Source organism: Mauremys reevesii, linkage group 1 (assembly GCF_016161935.1).
Source record: "Mauremys reevesii isolate NIE-2019 linkage group 1, ASM1616193v1, whole genome shotgun sequence".
NCBI classification, from domain to species: Eukaryota; Metazoa; Chordata; order Testudines; family Geoemydidae; genus Mauremys; species Mauremys reevesii.
The window spans coordinates 127,796,378-127,817,237 of NC_052623.1; the positions used below are offsets into that span (position 1 = coordinate 127,796,378).

At 44.3% G+C, this 20,860-nt stretch overlaps 2 protein-coding genes across 4 annotated transcripts in view; both read left to right on the top strand.

Moving 5' to 3' along the window:
* The window catches only part of LOC120395922 (granulocyte-macrophage colony-stimulating factor receptor subunit alpha-like), a 29,978-nt gene that overhangs the window by 5,948 nt on the left and 3,170 nt on the right, over positions 1-20,860 (top strand). For 2 of the 3 annotated variants that reach the window (XM_039520740.1, XM_039520748.1), the window contains exons 2-8: positions 5,159-5,276; positions 5,465-5,598; positions 9,003-9,129; positions 9,796-9,925; positions 10,018-10,193; positions 10,435-10,589; positions 20,354-20,389. In XM_039520740.1, coding sequence (XP_039376674.1) covers positions 5,159-5,276; positions 5,465-5,598; positions 9,003-9,129; positions 9,796-9,925; positions 10,018-10,193; positions 10,435-10,589; positions 20,354-20,389 — 876 coding nt within the window. The remainder of the gene's footprint in view (positions 1-5,158; positions 5,277-5,464; positions 5,599-9,002; positions 9,130-9,795; positions 9,926-10,017; positions 10,194-10,434; positions 10,590-20,353; positions 20,390-20,860) is intronic. The other variant, XM_039520755.1, reaches the window with a different exon arrangement.
* Positions 1-20,860, top strand: part of LOC120395898 (granulocyte-macrophage colony-stimulating factor receptor subunit alpha-like) — a 101,032-nt gene that overhangs the window by 4,999 nt on the left and 75,173 nt on the right. The window lies entirely within an intron of this gene.

The following is a 20,860-nucleotide window of genomic DNA, read 5'->3' on the forward strand; positions in this document are numbered from 1 at the left end:
GAAATATATAGAAAGATATAAAAACCACAGCAAAATGAATGACCAAGTATTATTTTATCAAATACAATTGGTTACTAACATAGTAAAAGCATCTGGATTGGTTAATAACTTAGACTGGTTAATAATTAAGTCACATCATGTTTTAATATCATACGCTGCAGAGAGACGCAGGAGACACATTAAAGAGCCACTAGTGGCTCGCAAGCCTCAGTCTGAGTATCGGTGTCTTCGAGGAAATTCAGTTTCCCCCGAGAAGAGTGAAATAATGGAGCTCCTGTTTAGTATTCCACAATTAGCCTCTCTGAACTAAATTTAGATGCGAGTCTAAACTGACTCTTAGGGAGTCTAAGCAGGTGTAATGTTTGGCTGCTCTGTGTTGTTACACAAACTTAGACTTGCACCTACTTGCCAACATGTTATTTACACTCTTATACATTCCCTCTCGATCTGGCCCACTGAGTCCAAGGCACTAAAGTCTTAGCATGAACTTAATTTCATTGGGACTATTCATGCAGGTGAAGTTAAGCAGATGTGTGAATCTTTGCAGGATCAAAGCCATAGCAAGAGTAGAAGAGGGGTCAGAAGAGAGAGATAACAGGATAATGAGCAGATGAAAGAAGGCTGTAAGATAAATGGAGGTGTGATCTACTCCTACCCGCCTATTAAAGTGCAAAAATAACTCATTCAAAATTAAACAGTCTGGAGAACACAGTGAAAGTTTTGTCTCTCTCACTATCTCTCTCTTTTTTTTCTTTTTCTTTTTTTTTTTAACTAAATTTGGACCAGAACTTAAATCTGAAATCCAAATCCAGCTTACACCCAGCAACCCCATTAAAACATAAACCTCCAAACCTCAAAATGTATTACTTATTGGATATCAGGCAAAATAGCTACTTGTCATTTACCAGTAGTTACTTAGAATTGCTCAGAATTGTTTAATATTTGTTAAAAATTACTCTGTTTCTAAATATTTACTACCAGCAAACTTATTACTTAGCATCTACTAGTGATTGCCTAGAATCATTTAATCACTAATTACAAGAAAATAGTTTTACTGAGGATTAGTAATATAAACCTAAGTCATTTCTAACAGATACTGAGTAACTCCAGATAATTTTTGTTGGGAATTACCTAGTGATTTTTAAGTAGTGAATTCTGATTTGTACTAAAGCAATCACTTCTTGCAAATCTGCAAATATCAAAAATGAATAAGTGAACACAGGTAAGAAAAACTTTATAAAGAAAAGGAATTTTGTAGGACCTCTGATTACAGAGGCAATGCAGTGGCCCTGAGCACAGCTGGGAGAGATGTAGAGGGAAGACTTCATTGGTTTAGAGGGGTGGGTTGCAGAAGGTGTAGAAAGGGAAGATTCCCACGTTAGGCTGTAGTATCCCTTTTGCCTGAACCCTTAATCAGGGGATTTGCAGGGATATAGCTCTGTGCATCCTGAGCCTGGTTGCTGCTAAGGGGCTCACAGTGCAAGAGGTGCTTTCAGAGATAACCCACTAGCTGTCTTTGCACTGGGCAGAGTCTATGTAAGAAATGTTATAAAAAATTATGCTGCAGCCAAGTGGCCCCAAGGATCTGTTCTGGTAGCTGGAAATCAAAAGAGGAAGCTAGTCAAAAAGTCCCTAAAATCACAAGTGAAAAAGTGAAAATCCTTAGATCTAGTATGGAGGTTATTTATTTAACAAAGACAAAGACAACTCTGAATAGTCCTAAAGAAAAAAGAAAGCAAGTAGATAAGAAGAAAAAATATGGCAAGCTACAAGATTTTATTTCTCCACACAAATTTCCTTCAGAAAGTAGAAAATAGAAAACCAGTCATTCAGTTGAAAGTAGTATAAACTACGACAGGTAAAAAGTAAGATGGCAGTAAGTGGGCTAAGTTTGATTTTAAATAGCAGTTGGTAAAGACATTAAAAAAAATAAGAAATAATTTAAATGTGTCAAAAGCAGGGTGTCTGTGAATGAATTGCTGTGTCCACTCAACTACCAGGGACTAAAGGGAGCAATTAAGGAGGAAAAGGACATTGCAAAGAACAAAATGATTTCTTTGTATCACTCTTCACCAGAAAGGATCATGAGGGGACATTTACTCTTTGCAGGTAATAAAGATGAGGTACTGAAAGAGACTGAGGTGTAAAAAGAGATGGTGCTGGAACAAATTGATAAACTAAGGAGCAATAAGTCATCAGGATGAGAGGGCACACACCCAAGAGGAAGAATCAAGTGGCTGGGAGGCTAATGAATATGCAATCGCTAATTAAAATTTGCTATTATACTAGAGGGCACCACTCTTTCAAAAATAGTACTAAGGGAGATATAAGGAATTAGAAATTGGGAAATCTCACTTCAGTCCCAGGTAAATTGATTAAAATTGCTATAAAAAACAGAATTAAAATAGACCTGTATGAACATGTTAGGTTCAAAGGACAAGCTTCTGAAAAAGGAAAATCATGCCGCTCTGATTTACTGTAACGTTTTCAGCATGTCAATAAAGAAGAAGCAGGTGGCGTAATATATTTGGACCTTCAAAAAGCCTGTGACAAAGTCCCTCGCAAAAGACTTTTAAAATAACTAAAGTGTCCAAGGTGAGGATTGAGTATTCCTGGATCAGAAACCAAGAGGCAAGAAACAAAGTAGGAAAACACTGTCTGACAAGTTACAGTTCCATACTAGGACTAGTATTCTTTAATATGTTTAATAACATTCTGGAAAAGAGGATGAACAGTGAAGTGACCACATTTGAAAGTGGAACAAATTCTTTAGGTTAATCAGGACAGAGAGAAGGGTCAGGAAGGAAATGGGACTGTTAGAGACATTCAGGGCAGCAGATGAAGCTCACTGCAGCAAATGCAAGATAGTGCACATTGGAAGGAATAATGATAATCTCAGCTCCTCGTTTCTGAGTTCAAAATTAACTATAACCACTGTGGATAGTCCTTTGCTCAATATGCATCAATGGTCAAAAAAGCAAACCAAATGTAAGGACATAAAAGTAAAGGGAAAAAAATGATACTGAAAATATTATAATACATTTATATAAACCAATAATATGCCTTCACTTGGAAAACTGTGTTCAGTTCCAATCACCTTCTCTCAAAAGAAATTGACAGATTCAAAGAATTCGAATATAATCAGACCCATGAAAAGATTCCCATAGAAGGAGATTGAAAAGACTAGGAATATTTCAAGTAGACAGGAAAGGAATAAGAGGGGATATGAAATAATAGATGGCATCAAGAATAATAATACCTAATGTTAGAGGGCTTTCCCGTCACCAATTCCCTGGTTCTTGTCATGCAGACAGAAAGCAGAAGACAGAAGTCCCAAGTACAGGCAATGCAATGTTTATTGGGGTTAGTTCCAAGCAAACATATATACCACAACTCTGATGCCACAGTCTTGTTTCCCAGTGTCCCGTTCCCAGCTCTGACGCTGCAGAGCATTTTCCCCATGTCCCCCTTCCCAGTTCTGACATTGCAGAACCTTGCTATGTCCCTCTCCCCACCTCCACTCCCTATTTCCTATTCCTTCTTCTTAGCAGGCCCAAACATACCTGCAATGCATGCCCACAGTCCCACCCCTTGCAATTTATGGTCATGTTCTGTTTTGGAGGGACGTGGGTCTGGGTCTTGGTCCCATGGGAGGTGTAAGGATTGAGGTTGTGCTCTGGCCAAGGCCAGGCCTTTCTTTGGCTTTTAATGTGTTTTATGCCTGCTCACATACACACCCTTGCTCCTCCTAACTGGTTGCTTGACCTTGGCTTGAGAGAGGAGCCAGGCAGCCTTCCAGCATATGCTCATATATTACACTCCCACCATACCCTGTAACAGTTTAGTTCCATCTCTTATCTCTTTCACCCTATCTGCTTGAGGGCAGATGTAACACACAGTGTCTCTGTCTTTTGTTTACACAGATTAGTATAGGATATAAGAGTATCAAAAAGTCAAACCCCAAATTCTATCTCAGGCTGACAAACAAGCCTATATGCTAACACTAAACTCTTATATAAATGCTTTTCATCAATAGCTCTCAGAAGGTTTTACAAAGGAAATAAGTAGATGGTCCCTGTTGCCATAATATCTGAGCACCTCACAATCTTTAATGTATTTATCCTCACCACACCCCAGACAGAAATCCTCAGAACCACTACTCAGCTGCCACCTAACTTTGGAGGTGCCTAAAATTGTTCAGTGCCAAAATTTCTGCTGTTAAAGTCCCCAAGGTGTCTACATTTCTGTCTCTGGCTGTGCACATCGCTGCCTCAATACTGATAGCCAGTGCCTATCTCATGCCTGCATAATCCTCAGACCAGGTGAAACTAGGCAATGTCCCACCTACCTCGCCTGCGGGGCCCAGTCCAGTAGGCTTTAAGCCATACAGAGAAGCCGAGGGAGGAAGGAGGCAGCAGTGGCCTTCCTTGTAACCTTTAGTCCACTGGTTAGAACACTCACCTGAGATGTGGAAGACGCTGGTTCAGTTTCTACCCTTAGAAAAGAACAGCTTTGAACTTGGGCTTTCCACCCCTCAGATGCAGGCCGCAACCACTCGGCTCTGGGATAGTCTCCTGTGAGGCTTTCTCAATCTCTCTTGTTGAAGCTGTTCCACTTCATATTACATAATTAAAAAATGAAATAGACACCGAGTGAGAGAGTTTGTGACTGACTCTACAGTCCAGTGATTAGGGCAGTCAGAGGAGAGGTGGGAAACCCAAAGTCAAATCCCTTCTCCACAGCAGGCAGAGGGAAGGACTGAACTGGGGTCTCCCACTTGAGTGTCTTAACCACAGGGCTAAAGGTTATAAGGCTACCACCACCTCTGCGTTGTGTAGAATTAGGAGGGTACTTCTGCCATTCTTGCAAACAAGAGCTTAGGTTCCTGACTCCAGGAGAAGGGTACATGGCTGCACATCCCAAGCAGAGATAGGTGCAACCAGCCCAAAGTCACAGTGACAAAGAAGGGGATTGAACCCCAGTTTCCCAAGTACCAGCACAATGCCTTAGCTACTGGGCCTTGTTGCTGGTGCATATGTGTGATGTATTTAGCTGATTCTAGTGACTAATAAAAACAGTCTTTGATTCTGTCCTTAAAAGAAATCAATCACTTTACAGAAACCTAAGTGTGCTTTGGCATCTGTTTCTTCTCTTGTAGGTTTCATTCCTGTCTATTTCCAAGAACAAGAGGATGGCTGCCACTCTAGGACTTATTTCCATGCTTTGTTGCGTCATGTTATTTCCTAGGTTGCATGCTCTCATTTTGTATACAGAGTGTAAGTATAATGCTTTAATTGAGATAATTTAAAGGACTGGGTTTAATTCATCTCACTCACCTGGACATTTGCCCATCCAGTTATGCTATGTGTTGTCACAGCAGGCCTGCTTAATACTAGCCTCTGCACCTGAAAACTTTTAAAAATCTTATTGCATCCTCTCTGATATTAATTCATAAAACTTTCAGCAAACTCATCATCCTCACCCATTGCCAACTTGACTCTGGATCCCGTAAAACTAAAGCTGACCTGGGACAGCAGTGTCAGTTTTACTGAATACACCTGTTGTATGGAAGTAGACCAGAGTTTCATATGCAAAATGGTAAGTTTTCTATTTACTTATTAACAGAATAATTAACTGTACTTTTTTTTCCTTTTATTTACTCCATCTATTGACAAAACGTATATGTATCACTTGTAGTATCATAAAAACCTAGAAAATGACAATATGTTTCCAGAGTTCTTAGAGACTTTTATTACATATATTATGGCAGGTTCAATTCCCAGTGAGGTACATCATCTGAAGAAACCAACTAGAAACACCTCTTAGTCCAATGTCATTCAATATATTTATCAATGATCTGGAAAAAAATGTAAATTTAATGCTGGTAAAAACTGTTGGAATAGTAAATAGTAAGGATAGGTCAGTTATCTAGATGACTGGGGGAAGTGGGATCATTTGAACAACATGCATGTTCATGCAACATAATGCAAAGTTATACACTTAGGAACACAGAATGTAGGTCACACTTACAGAATGAGGGACTCTATCCTAGAAAACAGTGACTCTGAAAAGGATATTGGGTTAATGTTAAAAACCAGTTGCCAGTGCAACACTGTGCCACAGGTATGTCTACACAGCAACAGAGAGGTGCAATTCCCAGTGCAGGTACATATTCACACCCTAGCTCTGCTTGTGCCAATGCCTAAGAATAGCAGTCTGGCTTTGGCAGCATAGGTGACATATTGGGCTAGGCACTCAAATACAATCCTGCTCAGTCTCCAGGCAAGTAGACGGACCCATTGTCCATACAACCACAGCCCCACTGCTATTCTTAGGTGCTAGCTTGAGCAGAGGTAGCGTGAGTATAATTTCCAGCATGGGCAGACAAACTTCCCAGCTGCTGTGTAGACATACTCTGAGAGCACTAATGTGATTACTGGATATATAAGCAAGAGAATATTGAATAGGCAGAGGGTGCTCTGTGTACAGCATTGGTGAGATTGTTATTGGAATATTGTGTCCAGTTCCGGTGTCACCATTTCAAAGGATGCTGAAAATTGAAGAGTTCAGGATAGAGCTACATGAATGATCTGAGGTCTGGGAAACCTGCTTTGCTGGAAAAGACTTAGAGTATGTCTACACTACAAACGTAAGTCGACCTATATTTGGGTGACTTACAGCCACTGCAGTAATTACATGTCCACACTAGCCTCCCTGGGTCTGTGGTGCACGTCCTCATGAGGAGCGCTTCCACTGACCTAAGAGAGGCAGTGTGGGGAACTGAGCCATTGGTGAGCTCACTCTACTTAGCTTATCAAAGAGAAGATTAAGAGGTGACTTGATCAGTCTATACAAACCTATAGGGAGAGAAGACTTCTAATAATATAGAGCTCATTCATTTAGCGGGCACCTTTCTTTGAAGCATTGACTGCTGGCCACTCTCAGAGACAGGAGACGGGGTCAGATGGATAACTGGTCTGATCCAATACAGAAATTCCTAGCACAATTCTTGTGATCCACTGCATCTGGTAGATACAGAAAAAGTACAAGCGTCCTCCTGATAACAGCATACCTTTTTATAAAGGGCTGTTTGGAGACAGTGGCTGCCAGAGGGCTACTTTATTTGTTTGACATCTTGCTCTCTCTCTGACGGGCCAGCAGCACTGTTGGCGTTAGCCTTTTTTTGAGAATCAGAGAATTTACTGAAATGTTTGCCTGGAACAAGGAGGAAAAGGTTTTGTTTAGAACTGCCTGGATACCTTAGTGTGTGAAGCTTCCCTATGCAGGAATAAGCCATGCAGGGGAGTAGAAAGTCTGGAACGAGTCATTTGCAAAATTTCCTCTTTTCTGTTTGGCTGTGGGGTTTGCCCTCACATAGAAGTAGCTGGTGATTTGGCCAGATCCTCAGATACACTGAGAATCCCTGAGAATCCACTGGAGGGAAGGGGTATCCAAGCAGAAGGCCCTTGTTTCCCCACTGTCACACAACCCTTTCCTTCACAGCCCCTGCAGGAAATTACCAAATTCTGTTTGGCTTGCTTGTATTTGGCCAAGAGCGGATAGAATCTAATGGAGCACGATTCCTACCCAAGCCTTGATCTCTCCTGCCCCTGCTGCAGTGCTGGAATCCTACAGGGCCCCACAGAGGAGCTTTGGGATGTAAGGGAAGGTGGCTGTATAAGAATATATCAGATTTAAATAGTCGTTTTAGAAATACCCATCACACTTTCATACACTCTATAGCTGTGAATGTGCTTTCAGTGAGAGCTTTCAGAGCGGAAGGATGGTTCAGGGGCTAGGGCACTAACTTTGTCTCTGCTCTGCCGCAGACTCTCTGTGTGACCTTGGTCAAGTAACTTAGTCTTTCTGTGCCTCAGTTCCCAGCTACAAAATGGAAACACTCACTAGCTTATGAGGCAATCAGATGCTACGGTGATGGGGGCCATATCACTACCTAAGATAGCTAGTTACTCTAAGACTGATTCTGCCCAGGGAGAGGTCAAATCTTATGATGGGGAGTAGGCCACAGGGAATATAGCTCTTGTTGTGAATGCATGATAAACACAAGAGACTCCTGTTTACATTTTTTTAAAAAGAACAAATAAAACCTTACCTTTACATCTCTGTGAGTCAGGACTGCTTCCATTCTACATTCAAATAGGAGCTGCTTTCCCCATATACCAGGATGCATTTTCAACATTTCAGCTTCCTCATGTACTGATTTTCATTTTGCAAGACTATGATCTCAAAGGGGATCGTAGCGCTGATTTCTTGGTGTTTGAGAATTTTTCATTTAAAAATGATGGTCCTGAGTCCCGTCTGTGTCACTCTAGTTTATTCTGATGTAACTGTTGGATGTAAAACTGCAGTAATATAGTAGTGAATTAAGGACAACATTGCTAATCTTTCTGGGTGTGAAGATGAGCTCCAGAATATAAATTGTTTCAATAATTGGATGTATTGATTTGTAACATATATTGTTGCACAAATCTACAGACAGCAAACATTTTATAATTCTTGGGACAACAACAAACTTTTGGAAGACTTTTGATAATGCATACAATAGTTTTGCAAATTCATGGGAAAACTATTAAATATTCAGGCTCAGAACCTTCCCCAGGAAGTCATTCACAGAGGGAATCCTCTGGATGCAGATCTACCCTTGCCTTCCCAGAGGGAGCTTGCTGCTACCATCATTTGATCCCTGCAAAAGCTTCTATACTCTTTGTTGAAGGAACTCCATGGAGTCAGGTGGGAGGGCACTGGAGGAGAGGTTACTGATTGCACCCCATGGCACCTCTCCTTGTAGCAATTCAAGCAGCTGGAACTGTGCAAACAAAGACCTTAACACTGAAAAGACTTACACCTGTGCTTAACTTTACACACTGTGAGACATCCTACTGGTCTCAATTGACTTATGTTTGGACTTTTCCCATAGTTAGAACCAGTTAAAACTGGGAAGGAAAAACAAAGGATTAATACAAATGCATGTTATTTTTCAGGTGTACAATAAAACCTGCATGTTTAGCATAAACCACGCTAAGCCTATACATAAGGGGGCATTATTTCGAGTTGAAGCCATGCACAACCACACTTTATATTCAGCAGAAGGCAGATTCATTCCTCAAGGTAATGCATTAGTGTTTGTGAAAAGCTTTGTCTATCTGCAATATTTTGAGAAAAAAAACCCGTCAGAATACATTTCATTCTAGAAGTTATCATTGATTTCATTTTTTATTACAAATGCTTTTGCAAATCTGTTACAATGATGCCATTTTGTAACAAACTGTGGCCTCAATTGTGCTAGTGACATTGTGGCAGAGGAAGGGTCCACTTTTGCACAGTAAATTGCAGGATAGAAACACCTGTGTGTGATATAATTGCTTTTCTTATGTCAGTCTCAGAGAGAAACTGAGGGTTAAAATGGTGCGTAGCAAAATAAAACAGTGACCACATTAGGCGTCTTCCTGAATCAGTATATGGCTAACATGAACCTCGTTCTGGCTGACTAATACAAACTGAGTCATATTGTTAATGATTATGACAACTAGATTTAATCACCATGGTTAATGGAATGCAAAAGTTTTCAAACTTCAGTGCCTAAAATTAGGCACCTAAATCCTTAGGGACCTAAAATCATCAATAGAAGTTGCAGATGCTCAAATTCTCTCTGGGTCTGACCCACTGTGTGCAGAGTTGTACCTGCTTGTACCATTAGTTCACCTTCTTCTTCTTCTTCTTCACAAAACCAATTGGTAACATATAAATACACATGTAACTTTTCTTGTTTTCCAGGCATGAATGGAACATCTGTTGAAAACTTCTCCTGTGTGATTTACAACTTTTCCTTCATGAATTGCACTTGGAAGGCTGGCAGGAATGCTCCAGAAGATACCCAATATTTTATTTTCTGGCAATACTCAAAGTAAAGAGTTTTCATTGGCTCAAAGAAGTTTTGAATTCACATTTGACAGATGACATTTCTCATGTTTAACTGAAACATTTTGGTATATGCAGGGAAGAAGATGTACAAGAGTGTCCACATTACATAAGAGATTCACCTGGAAGACATATCGCATGCAGTTTTCAAGATGTGAAAGACATTACAAAGAGAGTTTACTTTCTGGTGAATGGGTCCAGCAACGAATCAGAGATTCAGTTTTATGATGAGTACATCGACTTATATGAAATTGGTAAGGAAAATGTTTTTCTATTTAATTTCCGTTTTTACTACAAGTAGAGTGAACCATTCTTCACTGGGAGAAGGGCCTGCATTTGTTTCAGAGCTGTGCTCCAGAACATAAGCTTTTATATTTCTTTATTTAAAAGCTGTTTCTAGCCCTTATGGTTGCAAAGATATAATTCCAAATGTGAACTGATTCTTTATCAAAAGCTGACTCTTTATCAGATGTAATAGTGATTATTTTATTCTAGAAAAACTCACTCCTCCATTAAATATCACTGTAAACTGTTCTGAGGACCCAGCAGAGTGTATAGTGCGATGGAAACGGCCCCAGCTAAGCCATTTGAAAGGAAATAGAGATCGCTGCTTTGCGTATCAAATTGACGTTCGAAATAAGAAAACTAACGTAAGTAACTTTTTGAATGACTCTCACTAGGAATATTTATTTTCTGTTTATCAATCTATAATAAATAGACAAACATAAACCTCTCCTACGCTACGAGTCACCTTCCCTTCCCCATCTGTCATGCAGTCCTTTTAGATCCAGCCATTCCTGCATGCTACATACTTTATTGCCTCATTTGCTAACCTTGTCCTCATAACTGTCTTTCAGCACCTGCAACTCTCTGTGCCCACTCTCTTGACTCCTTTTGTTTCTCTCCAGCATTACACTTGCTCTCACATCATTGCTAACCCTAACACAGCGATTACTTTTCTGAACTCGGATCCAACAGCATGATCCACAGAGACAGTGGAGAGAACTAGACACTACAATTTCCTGTCCACTGGAACAGGTGAAAACCCCAGCTTACAATGCCATCATTGTCCTGGGATGTGAAAACAGCTTCTTAAAGCTTTTATCCCTAAGAGTGCAGGTCACTAGATGATCGATTCACTAATTTAACTCATCCCCACCTCCAAATATATCTTTGTGCAATGACAACCCATATAATATTATAGGCAAGGCTGATAGCACCACCTATTATTAAGGTTTCCCGACATTTCCCCGTCTAAGACCTTGTGTTTGGTTACTTATAATTTTGCCAAACTTTAACTGTTTGGGCTGAAATTTTCCATAGCAGGTATTAGCCAAAATAGTTCAGAACAAGACTAGAGAAAAATACAGTTTTTCAATATTAAAAGGATTCTAATAATGTTTTCTTTGGAAACTTGAGGCACCCAGGGGCATTTGGCAAGGGGTGTCTGTAGATGAGTACTTCATTGCTCGTGGTACAAATTTGCAGAAGACCACTCTTTCACACACCAGTACCCTTTTATTTCCCAGTATTTTCCCACCACCACGTATATACAATGCAATACCAATCAGGTAGCCCCTTAGGGAACCGCTTGCTCTTACAGCAGCTGGGAGCAACAGGCCCTCACTCCTCACTTTCCTGTTCCCTCTTCCTGCCAGCTTTATAGGCCTTCCTCTCAGCAGGCTCACAGGTGATTGCTCTCAGGCTTCTTTAATGAGCCACACCCTACCAGCTCCAGCCAGTTCCCCTTGATGGGAGCTATGCTAGCAGGTTCTGAGCTAACAGGGGTTGGTTCAGTGCCTCTTAAGCCAGCACCCGGTTACAGAGTCCTTTGTGTCAGGATTTGCCTTTTACAATCCCTGTGAAAATCTGCCCAAATTTGACCAGGTGAAAAGCCTTTGAAAAATCACAGTTTGCACTTGCTCAATAAAGACTTGCTAAATTCTGAACTCCCTGAGCATACTTGAGCCTCTCACAGCTCTTAATTTTGACTAGACTGTGCATGTGTGCCATCCCCACAGAGCTGCTGAGCATGCTCCAGCACAGGGCTATGAGGTTATGGCTGCTCCAGGCAGGGTGGGACTGGACAATGGAACTGGGAGCTGAGCATCTGCCTTTCCTGTGCTCTCAGTGCACCCCTGCTGGTGTCCTGCCACTGTGGAGGAGGAAGAGGCCATCTGATTGAAATGCAGAGGCCACAAGAGCCCAACCCAAGGCATTGTAAGGGAGACCTGGGGGAGTAGATTGGGACAAGAGAGGAGACTGGGACTTGCTGGGCATGGAGACTCGGTCTCAGAGAGGAACACGGATGGGGGGAAGAAAGTGAGTAGGAGGAGGAAACTGAGACTGGATGAAAGGAGACTGGGACTAGGAACTAATGGAGCAGAGAGAAAGAGGTTGCGGGAGGAGAGACAGATCTGACAATGAGTTGGAGTGCAGGGAGAGAACTGGGACTGGCCGTGCAAAGAGACTGGGACAAGAAAGCATGGGAAGTAAGGACACAGCGTGGATGAGAAGCACAGGAATGAAGACTGGAACTGGGAACCATCAGGGATGGGGAATGTGAGTGTGTGTGGGGGGGTGACTGGAGGCTGCAGGGAGAGAGAGACAGATCAAGGGGTCAGGACAAGGACCTGGGACTGGTTGGGCAAGGAGAAGACTGAATCTGGGAGCAGGGCAGAAAACTAGGACTGGGTGTGGTGGAGACTCGGAGTGGGAGTCTGGATGGGTGAGAGTAGGACTCACTAGACAATAAGCCTGGGATTGGGATCAGAAGCCTGAAGAGCAGAGACTGGGACTGACTAGGTGAGGAGAATGGGACTGGGATAAGCAGCCAGTGTGGGGGGCTCGCATAGGTTAGAGGGGGAAGGGTCATGTTTGTGGGCAATGGGCAGAAGAGTCTTTGTCCAGTAAAGAACACTCAGCTCCAGAGCCTGCAATGAAACCCAGGATCCCAGAGTCTCCACATTCTTCTGCCATCAGCAACTGTCTGTGAAACTCACTGGTAAAGTGTCCCATCCCCTTCTAGTGCTGGTCTAGTAGTGATCCATCATTTAAGATTGTATCATAATGCATATTACAAAGGGGCCAAATTAAGTTTGCACAGGCACTTCAATTCTTGTAAAAAGAACAGGAGTACTTGTGGCACCTTAGAGACTAACACATTTATTTGAGCATAAGCTTTTGTGGGCTAAAGCCCACTTCATCGGATGCATACAGTAGGAAGATATATATACACACACAGAGAACATGAAACAATGGGTGTTACCATACACACTATAAGGAGAGTGATCAGTTAAGGTGAGCTATTATCAGCAGGAGAGAAAAATAACTGTTTGTAGTGGTAATGAAAATGGCCCATTTCCAGCAATTGACAAGGAGATATAAGGAACTGGCCGGGGGGGTGGGGAGGGAGGAATAAGCATGGGGAAATAGTTTTCCTTTGGCCTCAGGTGTCTTGATTAACCTGGAGCAACTGCCATTTGGTTACCATGGTACCAGGGATTTGTTTAGCCTGGGGCTAACATACCTGTTCCTCACTACTTTACTGTAGCCATCTGGCCTTGCCCCATCAGAGAAGATATAGCTCTCATTGATTCTGATGGGAGTAGCTCAGGATTGAAGTTGGTCAGTGGGGTTTGCATCTCTATTAAACAGTAAAGCAAGTCAGTAAATGCAGGGGCGGCTCCAGGCACCAGCACGCCAAGCTTGTGCCTGGGGCGGCAAGCCATGGGGGGTGCTCTGCTGGTCGCCGCGAGGGCGGCAGGCAGGTTGCCTTCGGCAGCATGCCTGCAGAGGGCCCGCTGGTCCTGCAGCTTTGGCAGACCTCCTGCCAGGGGCAGCTCTATAAATTACGGTGCCCCAAGCAGGGCGGCGCGGTGCGCCGCCCTTCCCCGGTCCCGCTGCCGGGGCAGAAGTGTCTGCGGTGGGTGCGCTGGTTCGCGGCTCCGGTGGAGCATCCACAGGCATGACTGCGGGAGCTCGGTCCGAGCCGCGGGACCAGCGCGCCCGCCGCAGTCATGCCTGCTGGAGCTGAAGCGGAGCCGCGGGAAGAGGGGACCCTCCGCAGTCATGCCTGCAGCAGGACCGCTCGTCCCGGGCTCCGGTGGACCTCCCGCAGGCATGACTACGGAAGGTCTGCCGGAGCCAAATGCCGCCCTGCCCCGACAATGCCGCCCCACGCGCCTGCTTGGCACGCTGGGGTCTGGAGCCGGCCCTGCCTCCTGCAGGCTGCCGCTGAATCCTTGGGACCAGGGACCTCCTGCAGGCAAGCCGCCGAAGGCAGCCTACCTGCCATGCTTGGGGCGGCAAAATACCTAGAGCCGCCCCTGAGTAAATGCTAGACAGTTAATAAAGTATTCAATTAGGGAACTTAGAGTGAAAGAGGGAAATCAAAGATGCTTGAAGGTAATAGTTTAAATATAAAGGGCTCGGGGCTTCTCTATAGTACAGACACGGCAGCAGCATGGGGAAATAGTTTTACTTTGTGCAATGGCCCATCCACTCCCAGTCTTTATTCAAACCTAATTTAATGGTGTCCAATTTGCAAATTAATTCCAATTCAGCAGTCTCTCGTTGGAGTCTGTTTTTGAAGTTTTTTTGTTGTAATAGTCTTTTTAGGTCTGTAATCGAGTGGCCAGGGAGACTGAAGTGTTCTCCAACTGGTTTTTGAATGTTATAATTCTTGACGTCTGATTTGTATCCATTTATTCTTTTACATAGAGACTGTCTGGTTTGGCCAATGTACATGGCAGAGGGGCATTGCTGGCACATGATGGCATATATCACATTGGTAGATGGTATCAGAGGGGTAGCCGTGTTAGTCTGGATCTGTAAAAGCAGCAAAGAGTCCTGTGGCACCTTATAGACTAACAGACGTATTGGAGCATGAGCTTTCGTGAGTGAATACGAAAGTGGGCATCCGACGAAGTGGGTATTCACCCACAAAAGCTCATGCTCCAATACGTCTGTTAGTCTGTAAGGTGCCACAGGACTCTTTGCTGCTTTTAAATTGGTAGATGTGCAGGTGAACGAGCCTCTGATAGTGTGGCTGATGTGATTAGGTCCTATGATGGTATCCCCTGAATAGATATGTGGACAGAGTTGGCAACAGGCTTTGTTGTAAGGACAGGTTCCTGGGTTAGTGTTTTTGTTGTGTGGTTGCTGGTGAGTATTTGTTTCAGGTTTGGGGGCTCTCTGTAAGAAAGGACTGGCCTGTCTCCCAAGATCTGTGAGAGTGATGGATTCTCCTTCAGAATAGGTTGTAGATCCTTGATGATGCGCTGGAGAGGTTTTAGTTGGGGGCTGTAGGTGATGGCTAGTGGCGTTCTGTTACTTTCTTTGTTGGGCCGGTCCTATAGTAGATGATTTCCGAGTACCCTTCTGGCTCTGTCAATCTGTTTCGTCACTTCAGCAGGTGGATATTGTAATTGTAAGAATGCTTGATAGAGATCTTGTAGGTGTTTGTCTCTGTCTGAGGGGTTGGAGCAAATGCGGTTGTATCGTAGAGCTTGACTGTAGACAATGGATCAAGTGGTGTGGTCTGGATGAAAGCTGGAGGCATGTAGGTAAGTATAGTGGTCAGTAGGTTTCCGGTATAGGGTAGTGTTTATGTGGCCATCATTTATTAGTACTGTAGTGTCCAGGAAGTGGATCTCTTGTGTGGAGTGGTCCAGGCTGAGGTTGATGGTGGGGTGGAAATTGTTTAAATCCTGATGGAATTCCTCAAGGGCTTCTTTTCCATGGGTCCAGATGATGAAGATGTCATCAATATAGTGCAAGTAGAGTAGGGGCATTAAGGGACAAGAGCTGAGGAAGCGTTGTTCTAAGTCAGCCATAAAAATGTTGGCGTACTGTGGGGCCATGTGGGTACCCATAGCAGTGCTGCTGATTTGAAGGTACACATTGTCCCCAAATGTGAAATACTTATGGGTGAGGACAAAGTTACAAAATTCAGCCACCAAGTTTGCTGTGACATTATCGGGGATACTGTTCCTGATAGCTTGTAGTCCATCTTTGTGTGGAATATTGGTGTAGACGGCTTCTACATCCATAGTGGCTAGGATGTTGTTTTCAGGAAGATCACTAATGCATTGTAGTTTCCTCAGGAAGTCAGTGGTGTCTCGAAGATAGCTAGGAGTACTGGTAGCGTAGGGCCTGAGGATGGAGTCTACATAGCCAGACAATCCTGAGGTTAGGGTGCCAATGCCTGAGATGATGGGGCGTCCAGGATTCCCAGGTTTATGGATCTTGGATAGCAGATAGAATACCTCTGCTTGGAATTCTAGGGGTGTGTCTGTTTGGATTTGCTCTTGTGCTTTTTCAGGGAGTTTCTTGAGTAGATGGTGTAGTTTCTTTTGGTAACCCTCAGTGGCTGAACTTTGTAACTTTGTGGTAGGAGTAGCCAGTCCCACTGCTTGGGGTTCTTGCTGACAAAGCACATCAACATCCCCTTCAGAGTCTTAAAAAATAGTTCTACTAGACCGTCAGTCTGTGGATGGGACACCGAAGTCTTCAGGGACTTGACCTTCAGAAGGGAGCATAATTCAGTCAAAGTTCTGACAGCTAGTTCTAACAGCTAGTCCTGCACTTCCCCCATTTGATGATTCTTCTTGATTAGATACAAGCACTCCTTCTTGAGTGCAAAGTGTGGGTATTGATTACCTTCCTGAGTCTCTGTCTCTTCTACCTTTATGGGAGCCAGTTGCTCATATGCACAGTCAAATGGTGTCCAGAACTCTTCAGGCAGAGTCCACACCACCCTGAGCCACACCACATTTGGCCTCCTTCACTCTTTTCATCACTGGGATTTGGTATCCCTGCCCTCTGCTTAGCAAGTGAGGTTCTGTTTAGGATGACTCCCTCAGTCAGGGCATGCTAAGCACAATTCTGCTGCCTTTACTCCTTTAATATGGATAACAACATTTCATTACCCCGGCACTCAAATACTAGAGTGATTTGTAACTGAAAACCAGGCAGAATTGATCATTTTGGCAAAGCAGCTCCATCTGCTGTTCACCTAGGCAAAGTACATGTGTTTATGAAAACATAGTTTGCTCCTGAAGTCTTTTTCTCCATGCATCACTACATGTCAGGGGAGAACTCACTCAGACCATGCTTACAGAAGAAAGAACAAAAGACAAGCAACAGTAGCCACATATGGAACCCAGGGAACCAGCCTCAGTCTCAGCCTCAGCCTGCTCTTCCTTTGTGATGTCACATTTAAACAGGGCCAGGGGGAGCGAGACATTAATTCAGCACCAGCATCATGCAATTGCTTAGCTAAGGAAGGAAGAAAGAAGGAAGATTTAAGTTTCCTTTCTTTTTTAACCTGAAATGCAAGAAGCCCAAACTTTGAATAAGAAACCAAACTCAGGCAAGTTATTGGAGCATCAATTGGAGCTTATTGCCATCAGCTACACAACTGACTCATTGAGAGCATACTCAGCAAAGTATGCAGGGACTTGCCCATGTGACTCCAGACTCCATTTCGCTGTAATTTTCCACAGTAAGAACAAAGAAGTGTTCTTACACCTGGGAAGAACCTATAAAAGGCTGATGCCTCATCTGCATCTGGTCTTCAATCCTGCTTCTTACCTCTGGAGGGACTTTGTTACAAACTAAAGCTCTGAACAAAGGACTGATGACCCATCCCAGCGGGGGATGTACTCCAGAGACTTGATTTAAACCTGTAGTTTACTCCATCACTGCTACAAGCCTGAACTAAGAACTGTGCCATTACTGTATATAATTGATTCCATTAAACCAATTCTAGCTCTCATCTATATCCTTTTCCTTTTATGAATAAACCTTTAGATTTTAGATTCTAAAGGATTGGTAACAGCGTGATTTGTGGGTAAGATCTAATTTGTATGTTGACCTGGGTCTGGGGCTTGATTCTTTGGGATCGAGAGAACCCTTTTTCTTCTATTGGGGTGTTGGTTTTCATAACCATTCATCCCCAGGACGAGTGGCACTGGTGGTGATACTGGGAAACTGGAGTGTCTAAGGGAATTGCTTATGTGAGCTGTGGTTAGCCGGTGAGGTGAAACCAAAGTCCTCTTTGTCTGGCTGGTTTGGTTTGCCTTAGAGGCGGAAAAACCCCAGCCTTGGGCTGTAACTTCCCCGTTTAAGCGATTTGTCCTGAATTGGCACTCTCAGTTGGGTCCCACCAGAACCGCATCGTCACAGCTTGTGGGACCTCCCGTGTGGCAAATAGAAGTGGTAAAAGTAGCCAGTCCCACTGCTTGGGGTTGTTGCTGACAAAGTGCGTCAACATCCCCTTCAGGGTCTTATGAAACCGTTCTACTAGATTAGCTGTTTGTGGATGGGACACTGAAGTCTTCAGATACTTGACCTTCTGAATGGAACATAATTCCTGCATCAGTTGGGAAATGAAATTAATCCCTTGGTCTGTTAATATTTCACAGAGAAACCCTACCTGTGAGAAGAGCTTCAAGAGTTCTGGAGCTATAGCTGACGCTTTTGGGAAGCGGAGAGGAAGAGCCTCCAGAGACCTGGCCAGGGCCGCCCAGAGGATTCCGGGGGCCCGGGGTCTTCGGCGGCGGGGGGCCCTTCAGTTCCGGGACCTGCCGCCTAAGTGCCCCGAAGACCCGCGGTGAGGGCCCCCCCCGCCGACGAATTACCGCCGAAGCGGGACCCGCCGCTGAAGTGCAGTTTGGTCTTTGGCGGTAATTCGGCGGGGGGGGGTCCCTGCCGTGGGTCTTCAGGGCACTTTGGCGGTGGGTCCCAGAACAGAAGGGGCCCCCGCCGCCGAAGACCGGGCTGCGCTTCGGCGGCGGGTCCCGCTTCTCCCCCGCCCCGGCCCCGGCCCCGGTCTCAGCCTCTTACCCCCGGCTCCCTCCTCACCCGGAGTCTCAGCGCCTCGCCGGAACAGCCACAGCATGTGGCCGGCAGGGCCTGAGCTCCGTCCCGCTCAGAGCCGCGTGGTGAGGGGGCGGGGCTGGGATCTCCACGCCGAGCGGAGGGAGCTGAGCTCCGGCCCCATTGGAGCTTGCAGCCCCGCCCCCTGACCACGCGGCTCTGAGCGGGGCGGGGCCCCGGCGCAGACTCGGCGCTTGATGCGCTGAGGCTCCAGGAGAGGGGCGGAGGCGGGAGCCTCCGCTGTTTTCTTGGGGGCCCCTGCGGAGCCCGGGGCAAATTGCCCCCTTTGCCCCCCCCTCTGGGCGGCCCTGTACCTGGCTGTGTTGTCTATGCTCACTAGTATATAGTGATGCCCTGCTGCAGTTTTTTCTGAGAGTCCAACCATGTCCACCCCTATTCTTTTTAAGGCGGGTCACAATGAAGGGCAGAGGGACCAAGGGTGCCTTGGTGATCCCTCTGCTGCAAGATAGTTGACACTATAGGCAGGAGGAACAACATTCTCTCACTTCATAGTGCATGCCTGGCCAGTAGGATTGGGCTAATATCTGACCCAATGCCTTTTCTCTCCCTAGGTGTCATGCACGGGGGATGTCATGTGCTTACTGCAACATGGCCTGGTAGCACCTGCATGGTTCTAACAGCTGGTCCTGCACTTCCCCCAGTTGATGATTCTTCTTGATTAGATACAAGCACTCCTTCTTGAGTGCGGGTATGGATTGCCTCCCTGAGACTTTGTCTCTTCTCCATTTATGGGGGCCATTTGCTCATATTTACAGTCAAATAATATCTAGAACTCTTTGAGCCGAGTCCACACCACACAGTAGGAACACCTGGCCTCATTCATACTTTTCATGACTGGGATTTGGCATCCCTACCCTCTGCTTAGCAAGTGAGGTTCTGTTTAGGATGGCTCCCCCCTTTAGGGCATGTTAAGCACAATACTAAGTATGTCTATGCAAACATTGTTTGCTCCTGAAGTCCTTTTCTCTGTGCATCATGACATGTCTGGGGAGAATGCACTCAGATCATGCTTACAGTAGAAAGAACAAAAGGCAAGCAAGAGTAGTCACACATGCACCCAAGGAACCAGCCTTAGTCTCAGCCTCAGTCTCCTCTTCCTTTGTGATGTCACAGTTAAACAGGGCAAGGGTGAGGGAGACTTTATTTCAGCACCAGCATCAGGCAATTGCTTGTCTAAGAAAGAAAGAAAGAAAGAAAGCTTTGTTTCCTTTCTTTTTTAACCTGAAATGCAAGAATCCCAAACTTTGAATAAGAAACCAAACTCAGGCGAGTTATTGGAGGAGACTCGCCAGGTTTGCCAGTTATTAATTACAACCAAGGATATCTGTATGTGATAGGAGGAAACTTATTGCATAATATTGGAATCTTAGACATTGTAAATTCTAGTTGCACCTTCTTCTGAACCAAGCAAGCAAGTAAATAATCAAAAAGGAAAAGAAGGAAAGAATTGCATTATTACAGAGTAACAAAACAAATAATAAAATAATAAAGATTTGTCTTTGTTTTGCAGGCCAATCCCAAGGAAAGCTGCAACGAGTGTCCTACGGTAACTATTCTCTTCCCATACTAAAATATGGTCTTGTCCCAGCTTAGCATTTGGTCTCGTGCAGTGTAAACTATTATTATTACTGCCTAAATAGTTTTGGTGTCAGTATAACACTCAAGTAGCTGTGACCATGGTCACTGGAGGGGCCATTGAGATTGCTCAATCAGGGCCAACAGCAAAGAATGGTGCAGACGATCCCCAAAACCGATGGAGTATTCTTTAATTAGGTTCACCAAATTAGACCACTCAGTTTCTGTAATACCATACTGGTTACCAAGAAGCTAAAATAGAGTTTCCCCCTAAGCAATCCAGCCTTTGGCTCCCACCCAGACAGCCATGTCTGTCATAGATGGTGAGGATTACTTAAAATCTTATTCACCATATATGAAGTTCTATCAGTCCCAGGAGACTGGACACATTAATCACCAGGTAAATGAATATTTCAAATTTGACTCAAGTACATGCTTACAG